The 12716-nt window shown below is 41.8% G+C and overlaps 1 protein-coding gene and 1 pseudogene across 2 annotated transcripts; both read left to right on the top strand.

Annotated features, from left to right (window-relative positions):
• Positions 1–672: 672 nt before the first annotated feature.
• LOC311498611 (extracellular calcium-sensing receptor-like) lies at positions 673–6914 on the top strand (the record flags this gene model as incomplete). The annotated part of the gene is made up of 7 exons (XM_084559272.1): positions 673–933; positions 1028–1317; positions 1514–1809; positions 2126–2331; positions 2449–2673; positions 5753–5876; positions 5965–6914. The coding sequence occupies 7 exons, from the start codon at positions 673–675 to the stop codon at positions 6861–6863; spliced, it is 2301 nt and encodes a 766-aa protein (XP_084415398.1). The 3' UTR covers positions 6864–6914.
• Positions 6915–8276: 1362 nt separating this feature from the next.
• LOC311497834 (extracellular calcium-sensing receptor-like) lies at positions 8277–12716 on the top strand (annotated as a pseudogene). The gene is made up of 7 exons: positions 8277–8530; positions 8996–9290; positions 9382–9671; positions 9877–10172; positions 10947–11152; positions 11281–11502; positions 11754–12716. The product of its transcript is annotated as an extracellular calcium-sensing receptor-like (transcript).

The raw sequence follows: 12716 nt of genomic DNA, 5'->3' as shown, positions 1-12716 counted from the left end.
CTCAGCTAATGTCTTGGGTGGGGTCAGTACTCAGACTTCATCCGTTAAATGCAAGCTGCAGGGTACTTCTCGTCCACCTGCATTCTCAGTGGATGGTGACTACGTTATTGGGGGCGTTTTCTCCATACACTTCAATATTAACAGAGTGAAGCCTAACTACACCACCACGCCTGAGCCACTCAGGTGCTCAGGGAGGTTAGTAGGAGGGGGGGAAGTGGGGGATAAAAGGATGTTAGACTGTGCAAGAATAGAAATTGAAATGTTTCGATTTGTGTTCTGTAATATGTCATTACACAGCATTTTTTAAGAACTGCATTAAGATTGCAATCAGTGTTGGGTTATATAAAGTGAATTTTCAAAAATTTAAATGCATAGCTGTATGAAAAACAAGTGATTTACATCTAATTGGTAAATATTACATGAAAATAATCAGCCTTTATTGATTTAATTTACTACTGTTATTCTGTGCACTAATGTTTCTGTGGATTTGGGGCTATATATCTAATATTATCTTCTAATTTAACAGTTTGTATATGACTGACAGATTTGTGCATTGTTAATGTTCCATTACTATGAACAGAACATCTCCTTTTCTGTGACAATGTTAATTGTCCTTATTTTATGAGCGTCAGGCTTTACCTGAGGACTCGTGAACTGCGCTTCGCCCGCACAATGATCTTTGCCATCGAGGAGATTAACAACAGCATGGAGCTGCTGCCGGGCATCAGGCTTGGATATGAGATCCATGACTCGTGTGGCTCGGTCCCGGTGGCGGTGCATGTGGCGTTTCAGCTTTCAAATGGCCTGGATCCCGTGTTTGACACCAGAGATAACTGCTCCCACTCTGGTAAAGTGATGGCTATCGTTGGTGAGTCTGGATCCACGCCATCCATCAGCATGTCGCGCGTCATCGGGTCCTTTAACATTCCTCAAGTAAATATTGAAGTAATTTCTCCCGGAGTAAAATATGAGTGTGATGATTTGTTTTTTCGCTTAAGAGTTACGCTTTCTTGTTTTGCTTGTATAGGTGAGCCACTTTGCCACTTGCGCATGTTTGTCTGATAAGCAGCAGTATCCGAGTTTCTTCAGAACTATCCCCAGTGATCAGTTCCAAGCTGACGCGCTCGCCAAGCTGGTGAAACACTTTGGCTGGACTTGGATAGGGGCTGTCCGGTCGGATTCAGACTACGGAAATAATGGCATGGCGTCTTTTTTGGATGCAGCACACAAAGAGGGGATCTGTGTGGAGTACTCTGTATCTTTCTATCGGACCCACCCACGGAGCAGAATCCAGAGAGTAGCAGATGTTATCCGCAGGTTTTTACATCACAGATTTGTACTTGGGTGCAGATTGATGATACATCTACATGTTTGTTTTCTTCTATCATATGATATCAATGCTGCAGCCTGTATACAGACCACTTAAATCATTTTCACTATCTTGATCCACTTTCACAACATTTTAAATGTGTGTCACTATAATATAAGCTCTTGTACTACAACTTCTATGCAGGTCGACAGCTTTGGTTGTTGTGGCATTTGCAGCCCCTGGCGACATGAAGATGCTGTTGGAGGAGCTATCTTTGGAGCCTTCCCCACCTCGCCAGTGGATCGGCAGTGAGGCCTGGGTAACTGATCAAGAGATGCTGAGTTTCAGCTTCTGTGCCGGGGCCATTGGATTTGGCATTCAGCAATCTGTCATTCCAGGTCTGAGAGACTTCCTTCTGGATCTCTCTCCCTCTGAAGTGGTTGCATCCCCACTGCTAACTGAATTCTGGGAGGATGCATTCAACTGCAGACTGAGACAAAGTGAGAAAGTTTTTGATTTTAACATGATTGCTGACAACGAGCTCATGTGGCTGTACAGTCTTGCCTGCTTAGTGAAAGAAAGCCTTTGATATGAAATTATCTCGTGAACTTTACTGCAGTGATTTAACAGTATCAAATGGTGATTATTAGCTTGCATAAGTCACAGTACGTCACTCTGGCTGTGAATTCAGACCAACAGATAGAAGCTAATCGTCTGATGGGTAATTTGTCTAATCTGGAGTTGGTTTTCACTGAAAATACTAAATAACAACATTAACATTCAAACACGAAAACATGTGCCTCTGTGTGTTTTTAGGTGCTGCTGCAGGTGAGAGTGTGTGTGATGGAACTGAAGACTTGCAGACGCTTCAGAGCGTGTACACCGACACCTCTCAGCTCAGAGTTACTAACATGGCGTACAAAGCTGTTTATGCAATAGCACATGCCATTCACAATGCAGTGTGTAAGGAAATAAATGGCACAACTCAGTGTGATAAGCTCACCAAGTTAGAGCCCAAACAGGTCAGTCTAAATTCATAATTGAATTTCTTAACCAAAAGAATATTTAATTGAGCTGAACATGATTTTTTTTCTCCCTCTCCCTTCCTCTTCTGTGTTACTTTTACTACATCCTTGCAGATTTTAACTGAGCTGAAGAAAGTAAGATTTTCCCAGAATGGTTATGACGTGTCATTTGACGCTAACGGGGATCCTGTGGCAGTGTACGAGCTGGTTAACTGGCAGAAAAGTGAGTCTGGTGTCACTGAGTTGGTAACAGTGGGACACTATGATGCATCGCTGCCAGTGGGCCAGGAGTTCCGCATCAACAGGAACCTAACATGGGTTGAATCATGCCTTTCTGCTGTATTTATGTGAACCAAGTGCAACCCCAGCGCAAAAATCAAGGATTAGATCATTAGATCAATGATCTGAATTACATGAAACGTGAGACAAACATGCATTAGGATTATAAATTTTGATCAAACCAGCGACACTAATTTTCGTTTCTTGCATGGTTGTGACGCCATGGCTAGAGAAAAAAAAATCACTGAATAGATAGGCATCACATCTCTGATGTATTGTAAGCTGACGTACAATAGGTGCTTTTGTGTGAGGAGCCTATATAAACCAGTAAAACCAATCCTGTGACCACATACTTGAGGGATGGATATCTCCATTCTCTTCATTGGCCTGAGATTGGCTCTGGGTTGGTTTGAGCTGAACTCGGCCGATATCTTGGGTGGGGTCGGTACTCAGACTTCATCCGTTAAATGCAGGCTGCAGGGTACTTCTCGTCTGCCCGTATTCTCAATAGAGGACGACTACGTTGTTGGAGGCGTTTTCTCCATACACAACTACATTCACACAGCGAAGCCTAACTACACCACCATGCCTGAGCCACTCAGGTGCTCAGGGAGGTTAGTGAGAGAGGGGAAGTAGGGGATAAAAGGAGGAATAGAAATAACAATGTCTTGACTTGTGTGCTGTAATATCTTGTTGCTTTACCTTTACATTGTGTAAATCTCCACAGGAGAAACAATTAATCATTAAGCTACATTAAGCTTCAAATCAGTGTTTGGTTATATAATGTGAATTCAAACAAACAGAAATGCTTAGCTGTATGAAATATACTGTAAATTATTGTGTTGCAAAATATTGTTTGTTCATCAGCTGATTGGTAAATATTAAATATTATATGGAAAAAATCAGCATTTACTGATTTAATTTACTACTGTTATTCTGTGCATTAATATTTCTGTGGATTTTGGACTCATATCTAATATTATCTTCAAATTTAACAGTTTCTATATGACTGACAGATTTGTGCATTATTAACTATCTTTTTCTGCAACGCTGTGAATTGTCCTTATTTTCTGAGTGTCTGTGTGCAGCGTTGACACCCGTGAACTGCGCTTCGCCCGCGCAATGATCTTTGCCATCGAGGAGATTAACAACAGCACGGAGCTGCTGCCGGGCGTCAGGCTCGGATATGAGATCCACGACACGTGCGGCTCGGTGCCGGTGGCGGTGCATGCGGCGTTTCAGCTTTCAAATGGCCTGGATCCAGTGTTTGACACCGGAGATAACTGCTCCCAGTCTGGTAAGGTGATGGGTATCGTTGGTGAGTCTGGATCCACGCCATCCATCAGCATGTCGCGCGTCATCGGGTCCTTTAACATTCCTCAAGTAAATATTGAAGTCATTTCTCCCGGTGTAAAATATGAGCGTGATGCTTTCTTTTTTCGTTTAAGAGTTACGCTTTCTTGTTTTGCTTTAGGTGAGCCACTTTGCCACTTGTGCATGTTTGTCTGATAAGCAGCAGTATCCGAGTTTCTTCAGAACTATCCCCAGTGATCAGTTCCAAGCTGACGCGCTCGCCAAGCTGGTGAAACACTTTGGCTGGACTTGGATAGGGGCTGTCCGGTCAGATTCGGACTACGGAAATAATGGCATGGCGTCTTTTTTGGACGCAGCGCACAAAGAGGGGATCTGTGTGGAATACTCTGTATCTTTCTATCGGACCCACCCACGAAGCAGAATCCAGAGAGTAGCTGATGTGATCCGCAGGTTTCTACATCACAATTTTTAACAATCTTGATCCATTTTCAAAACATTTTAGATGTGTGTCTGTATAATTATTGTACTCAAACATCTCTCCAGGTCGAAGGCTTTGGTTGTTGTGGCATTTGCAGCCCGTGGAGACATGAAGATGCTCTTGCAGGAGTTATCTCTGGAGCCTTCCCCACCTCGCCAGTGGATTGGCAGTGAGGCTTGGATAGCCGATCGAGACATGCTGAGTTTCAGCTTCTGTGCTGGGGCCATTGGATTTGGCATTCAGCAATCTGTCATTCCAGGTCTGAGAGACTTCATTCTGGATCTTTCTCCATCTAAAGTGGTTACATCCCCACTGTTAACTGAATTCTGGGAGGGTGCATTCAACTGCAGACTGACAGAAAGTGAGAAGGTTTTTGATTTTAACGTGATTACTGACAACTAGCTCATGTGGCTGTACAGTCTTGCCTGCTTAATGAAAAGGCTGGTTTACTGGCTGACATAATGTGCATACAATAAAAACAAAGCACACTGAGCTTCAAAATTCGTATTACAGTTAGTTAATATAATGTTGATGCATGTTCAAGTGTCAATTTTTCTGATAAGTTTTGTTGTAGTTATGGATTTCACACTATAAAAACAGGATGTGACGTCATGAAAATACGAAATAACACTTTCAAAGGCAAAACCTTTGTGCCTCTGTGTGTTTTTAGGTGCTGCTGCAGGTGAGAGTGTGTGTGATGGAACTGAAGACTTGCAGACGCTTCAGAGCCCGTACACTGACACCTCTCAACTCAGAATTACCAACATGGTGTACAAGGCTGTTTATGCAATAGCACATGCCATTCACAATGCAGTGTGTAAGGCAATACATGGAACAACTCAGTGTGATAAGCTCACCAAGTTAGAGTCCAAGCAGGTCAGCCAAAAATCATAACTGAATCCTAATGTCTAGAAGTAATTTACTTAGAATGGAATTGCACATACATTTTCTTTTTTCACATTTTCCTGTCCTCGTCTGTGTTACTTTTACTACATTCTCACAGGTTTTAAGTCAGTTGCAGAAAGTAACATTTTCCCAGAATGGTTATGATGTGTCATTTGATGCTAACGGGGATCCTGTGGCAGTGTATGAGCTGATTAACTGGCAGAAAAGAGAGTCTGGTGTCATTGAGTTGGTAACAGTGGGACACTATGATGCATCGCTGCCAGTGGGCCAGGAGTTCCGCATCAACAGGAACCTAACGTGGGTGGATGGTGGCACGCAAGTAATGAGCAACATGGCAATTACAAATTACAACTTAATCAAATTGATCTTTAGTGAATGGAAAAAACATGGCTGTGTAGCAACAAATGTCCATGCATTAATTAGCCTGTATCTCTGTGACAGGTGCCAGTGTCAGTGTGCTCTGACAGTTGTCCTCCAGGAACTCATAAAGTGCTGCAGAAAGGAAAACCCATCTGCTGCTATGATTGTATACCATGCCCTGAAGGAGAGATCAGCAATGCTACAGGTAATATGAAATGTTTTATTATGTAAATGTGATAAGTGTTTACTTGTGGATGTGTGCAAAATTGAATAAATTCTTCTTGTTTTTTCAGATTCCCTTGATTGTTTCCCTTGCCCAGATGAATTCTGGCCTAATGCAGAGAGAGATGCTTGTCTCCCCAAGCCTGTAGAGTTTCTTTCCTTTGAAGATGTGCTAGGAATCATCCTGGCTGCATTCTCAGTTGGTGGTGCCTGTCTGGCCATTATAACAGTGATTGTATTCTTTCGTCACAGGACGTCTCCAATTGTCAGGGCCAACAACTCTGAGCTGAGCTTCCTGCTGCTCCTCTCCCTGACTCTATGTTTCTTGTGTTCATTAACTTTCATTGGAGCACCCTCTGACTGGTCCTGCATGCTGCGACACACAGCGTTTGGCATCACCTTTGTTCTCTGTATCTCCTGTGTACTTGGGAAAACTATCGTGGTTTTAATGGCTTTCAAAGCTACACTTCCAGGCAGTAATGTCATGAAATGGTTTGGTCCTCCACAGCAAAGAATGACTGTTGTTTCCTTCACATTTATTCAGGTTTTAATATGTACTATTTGGTTGGTAGTTAGTCCTCCCTTCCCAATAAAAAATCTATCCACATACAAGGAGAAAATCATCCTGGAATGTGCATTAGGCTCTGCCATTGGGTTCTGGGCTGTGCTCGGGTACATCGGCCTGCTGGCTGTCTTTTGCTTTGTATTAGCTGTCCTAGCGCGGAAACTACCTGATAATTTTAACGAAGCCAAGCTCATCACCTTCAGCATGCTGATATTCTGTGCAGTGTGGATCACCTTTATCCCAGCGTATGTCAGCTCTCCTGGGAAATTTACTGTGGCTGTCGAGATATTTGCAATACTGGCCTCCAGTTTTGGACTAATACTGTGTATATTTGCTCCAAAGTGTTTTATCATACTGTTTAAGCCGGAGAAGAACACCAAGAAACATTTAATGAACAAAAATTAACACTAGTGCAACAGAACTCTGAAGTAGTTAAGATGGAAACAGAAACCTAGTTTATATTGTTCACATTTACAGATAAATATTCATATAATAAATTACCAATTTCCTACACATGTCTTCTTGTGAATACAATTTAATCTGCTATTGTACGATTTTAGTAATATTAATTTTAATGTAAAATAAATTTGAAAAATAACAATGTACGAATCTGAGTAATTTTTTGTTTCGAAGCCATTGTGTGACCTGAACAATATTATAAACAGAAAGTGCAAATGCATGTTTGTTGCAGAACGTAGGAGCTCTGCCATACACACACTTTTGATTTCCAACATACAAAAGGATCTCATGGTTTTCACGAACATTTCCAGTGTGTAGAAAAGGAATGTTGATAATAAGTGACAGGGCGTATATCAAATCATAGACATAATCATTTATAACATTATTTAATTATATAAGTAATGTACAAGTAACCTTTTAAAGTTAAATGTCTAGAGTATGTAAGTTGACTTGTTGGTCAAAACCGAGGCCTGAGTACAATGTGAACAAAGCTGTGTATGCTCTGGCTTATTCCCCTGACAACATGCTGTACTGTGTTACAGGGAGAGTGAGTCTCTTGTACAGAGAAGGGCTGTGTTAGTTTGCAAAGACTCTCACATGGTGCATTAACTGACATCAAGGACAAAAAACACATTCTAAAACCATAACAACAATGTCTACTAATAGAATACAACAGAACTGAACATAAACACATGCACTTGTCAATACTTTGCGCTGCAGATATGTATTGTCTATATAAATCGGCCGTGGCAGTAGTGGTGTGCGATACTGCTAGATTTGGTATCGATCTGATACCAAGTAAATACAGGGCCAGTATTGCCGATACCGATATCGATACTTACTAATATCGATACTAATAATAAAGGTGGATGCATCTCTGCAGCGTGTCTATTGCCCATCTGTGCAATATCTGAAGATTCATCTGTGCAATTTTTTATCCTATTTAATTTATATTTTATACCCTACACTTTTTACTCTTGATAGCTCTTCTGCCCTTTTTGTATGCTGCTGTAAACTGCAATTTCCTCATTCCCTAAATAAAGGTTTTTCTTATTCTCATTCTTTATTATAGTTTAATGTTGTGGAGCAATAAATCTTGTTATTTTTCAAATAATCAATAGAGGTGAATTTGTAAGGCTTTACTGTAATATGAGATCAACCAAGCCAAGAGGAGTGAGAATGTCAAAGAGAGGAAAAAAGAGACGGTGAAAAGTAGAAATTATATTGTACAAACTGGTCAGAGAACTAAAACACATAATCACATCTCTGATGTATTGTAAGCTGACGTACAATAGGTGCTTTTGTGTGAGGAGCCTATATAAACCAGTAAAACCACGCCTATGACCACATACTTAAGGGATGGATATCTCCATTCTCTTCATTGGCCTGAGATTGGCTCTGGGTTGGTTTGAGCTGAACTCGGCCGATGTCTTGGGTGGGGTCGGTACTCAGGCTTCGTCCGTGAAATGCAAGCTGCAGGGTACTTCTCGCCTGCCCATATTCTCAAATGATGGGGACTACGTTATTGGGGGCGTTTTCTCCATACACAATTACGTTAACACAGTGAAGCCTAACTACACCACCATGCCTGAGCCACTCATTTGCACAGGGAGGTTAGTAGGAGGGAGAAATGGGGGATAAAGGGATGTTGGACTGTGCAAGAGAAATTGCAATGTTTTGATTTGTGTGCTGTAATATCTTGTTGCATAGCCTTTCTATTGCTGAAAACTCTGAAGGAGTAGGAATTAATTGAAAATTGAGAACTACATTAAAGTTCACATCAATGCTTGGTTACATATGGTATTCACAACAAACAGAAATGCATAGCTGTATGAAATATAAATTATTGTGTTGAAAACACGAACATGATATGAAAAATAATTATGTTTTACTGATTGCATTTAATACTGTCAATCTGTGCATTAATATTCCTGTGGATTTGGGGCTGATTTAATATTATCCTTCAATTTAACAGTTGGTAGCCTATTCTTACAGATGAATTGCAAATTATGTTCCCTAACTATGAACGGAAGATCTCCTTTCCTGCAACACTGAATTTTCTGCGTGTCTGTGTGCAGCATGGACTCCCGTGAACTGCGCTTCGCCCGCGCAATGATCTTTGCCATCGAGGAGATTAACAACAGCACGGAGCTGCTGCCGGGCGTCAGGCTCGGATATGAGATCCACGACTCGTGCGCTTCGGTGCCGGTGGCGGTGCACGAGGCGTTTCAGCTTTCAAATGGCCTGGATCCCGTGTTTGACACCGGAGATAACTGCTCACAGTCTGGAAGGGTGATGGCTATCGTTGCTGAGTCTGGATCCACGCCATCCATCAGCATGTCGCGCGTCATCGGGTCCTTTAACATTCCACAAGTAAATATTGAAGTCATTTCTCCCGGTGTAAAATATAAGTGTGATGATTTGTTTTTTCGTTTAAGAGTTCCGCTTTCTTGTTTTGCTTTAGGTGAGCCACTTTGCCACTTGTGCGTGTTTGTCTGATAAGCAGCAGTATCCGAGTTTCTTCAGAACTATCCCCAGTGATCAGTTCCAAGCTGACGCGCTCGCCAAGCTGGTGAAACACTTTGGCTGGACTTGGATAGGGGCTGTCCGGTCGGATTCGGACTATGGAAATAATGGCATGGCGTCTTTTTTAGACGCAGCTCTGAAAGAGGGGATCTGTGTGGAGTACTCTGTATCTTTCTATCGGACCCACCCACGGAGCAGGATCCAGAGAGTAGCTGATGTGATCCGCAGGTATCTACATCACATATTTACCTTGTGTGCAGATAACTTTTTTTTTTTCTTTTTGCCTTCATTTGAGATGAGTGCTGTAGCATACATTTAAAACACCCAAACCATTTTTCATATTCGTTTGTGTTGACAGTCTTTACACATCAGCTATTTCATTTTAGATGTATTTCAGCATAATGTAACCTATTGTACTCAAACTTCTCTCCAGGTCCACAGCTTTGGTTGTTGTGGCATTTGTAGCCTCTGGAGACATGGTTATGCTGTTGGAGGAGTTATCCCGGGAGCCTTCCCCACCTCGCCAGTGGATAGGCAGTGAGGCATGGATAGCCGAACGAGACATGCTGAAGTTCAGCTTCTGTGCCGGGGCCATTGGATTTGGCATTCAGCAATCTGTCATTCCAGGTCTGAGAGACTTCATTCTGGATCTCTCTCCCTCTGAAGTGGTTGCATCCCCACTGCTCACTGAATTCTGGGAGGATGCATTCAACTGCAGACTGGGAAAAAGTGAGAAAGTGTTTGATTTTTGATTTTCACATGTGTTTAATGAAAAACCTGGTTTCTTGGCTGACATAATGTGCGTCTCTGTCAATATTCTCAATTTATATCATGATCTTTCATGAACTTTACTGCACTGATTTCACAGCTTCAACACTGTAGTCTTCCAGCTACTGCAAATGCTGCGTAACAGCATGTATAAATTACAATAAATAAATCTACTCTGGCCATAGACTGTAAAAAAAATGGACGCCATGACAGCTCCTTAGAAATAAAACCAAAGCACGCTGAGCATCAAAGTTGTTATTATAGGTAGTTAATATAATGTTGATGCATGTTCAAGAGGAATTTTTTATGAGAGGTTTCTTTATAGTCATTGTTTTGACACTATAAAAACAGGATGTGACATCATGATGATTGACATTTTATAACATTTCTTTGTAACTGGTGGAGGCAGAGCACAGCATAGTATTAATGAGACACAAACGCGAGTTAGTCTAGCAGAAGTATGAGCAGGTCATTAATAACGCGGCTCTATTGTTGGACATAACACTGCGTAGCCTCTGGCTCCAAACTGGCAAGATGGCACCGCCCATATCCCTGGAATTCAAGCATCAGTTTGACCAATGGAAGGAAGCGCAGGCGCATTGTCCATAGGCAACTGTCTTATGAGTTCTTTGTGGAATCTGGATCTGGATTATCTGAATCTTTGTTTACACTGAAAATACTAAATAACAATATTAACTTTCAATGGCAAAACCTTGTGCCTCTGTGTGTTTTTAGGTGCTCCTACAGGTGAGAGTGTGTGTGATGGAACTGAAGACTTGCAGACTCTCCAGAACCCGTATACTGACACCTCTCAACTCAGAATTACCAACATGGTGTACAAGGCTGTCTATGCAATAGCACATGCCATTCACAATGCAATGTGTAAGGCAATAAATGGGACAACTCAGTGTGATAAGCTCACCAAGTTAGAATCCAAACAGGTCAGCCAAAATTTAAAACTGAATCCCAGTGTCTAGTCATAATGTACTTTGAATGGAATTGCACATACATTATATTTTGTCTGTCTTTTCATGTCCTCTTCTGTGTTACTTTTACTACATCCTCGCAGGTTTTAACTGAGTTGAAGAAAGTAAATTTTTCCCAGAATGGTTATGACGTGTCATTTGACGCTAACGGGGATCCTGTGGCAGTGTACGAGCTGATTAACTGGCAGAAAAGGGAGACTGGTGTCATTGAGTTGGTAACAGTCGGTCTCTATGATGCATCGCTGCCAGTGGGCCAGGAGTTTCGCATCAACAGGAACCTAACGTATGCGGATGGTGGCACGCAAGTAATGAACAACATGGCAATAACAAATTAATCTTTGGTAAATGGAATCATCATGGCTGTGTAGCAACAAATGTTTATCCATTAATTAGCCTGTATCTCTGTGACAGGTGCCAGTGTCAGTGTGCTCTGACAGTTGTCCTCCAGGAACTCGTAAAGTGCTGCAGAAAGGAAAACCCATCTGCTGCTATGATTGTATACCATGTCCCGAAGGAGAGATTAGCAATGCTACAGGTAATATGAAATGTTTTATTATGTAAATGTGATAAAGGTTTACTTGTGGATGTTGCAAAACTGAATACATTTTTTTTTTTCCCAGATTCCCTAGTTTGTTTCCCTTGCTCAGATGAATTCTGGCCTAATGCAGAGAGAGACGCTTGTCTCCCCAAGCCTGTAGAGTTTCTTTCCTTTGAGGATGTGCTAGGAATCATCCTGGCTGCATTCTCAGTTGGTGGTGCCTGTCTGACCATTATAACTGCGATTATATTCTTTCGTCACAGGACGTCTCCAATTGTCAGGGCCAACAACTCTGAGTTGAGCTTTCTGCTGCTCCTCTCCCTGACTCTATGTTTCTTGTGTTCATTAACTTTCATTGGAGCACCTTCTGACTGGTCCTGCATGCTGCGACACACAGCGTTTGGCATCACCTTTGTTCTCTGTATCTCCTGTGTACTCGGCAAAACTATCGTGGTTTTAATGGCTTTCAAAGCTACACTTCCAGGCAGTGATGTCATGAAATGGTTTGGTCCTCCACAGCAAAGAATGACTGTAGTTTCCTTCACATGTATTCAAGTTGTAATATGTACTATTTGGTTGGTAGTTAGTCCTCCCTTCCCAATAAAAAATCTATCCACATACAAGGAGAAAATCATCCTGGAATGTGCATTAGGCTCTGCCATTGGGTTCTGGGCTGTGCTCGGGTACATCGGCCTGCTGGCTGTCTTTTGCTTTGTATTAGCTGTCTTAGCTCGGAAACTACCTGATAATTTTAATGAAGCCAAGCTCATCACCTTCAGCATGCTGATATTCTGTGCGGTGTGGATCACCTTTATCCCAGCGTATGTCAGCTCTCCTGGGAAATTTACTGTGGCTGTCGAGATATTTGCAATACTGGCCTCCAGTTTTGGACTAATACTGTGCATATTTGCTCCAAAGTGTTTCATCATACTGTTTAAGCCAGAGAAGAACACCAAGAAACATTTAATGAACAAAAATTAA

Source organism: Chelon labrosus (assembly GCF_963514085.1).
Source record: "Chelon labrosus genome assembly, chromosome: 13".
NCBI lineage: Eukaryota > Metazoa > Chordata > Actinopteri > Mugiliformes > Mugilidae > Chelon > Chelon labrosus.
The sequence above is the reverse complement of the archived record's forward strand: the minus strand, read 5'-3'. Positions and strand labels throughout refer to the sequence as shown.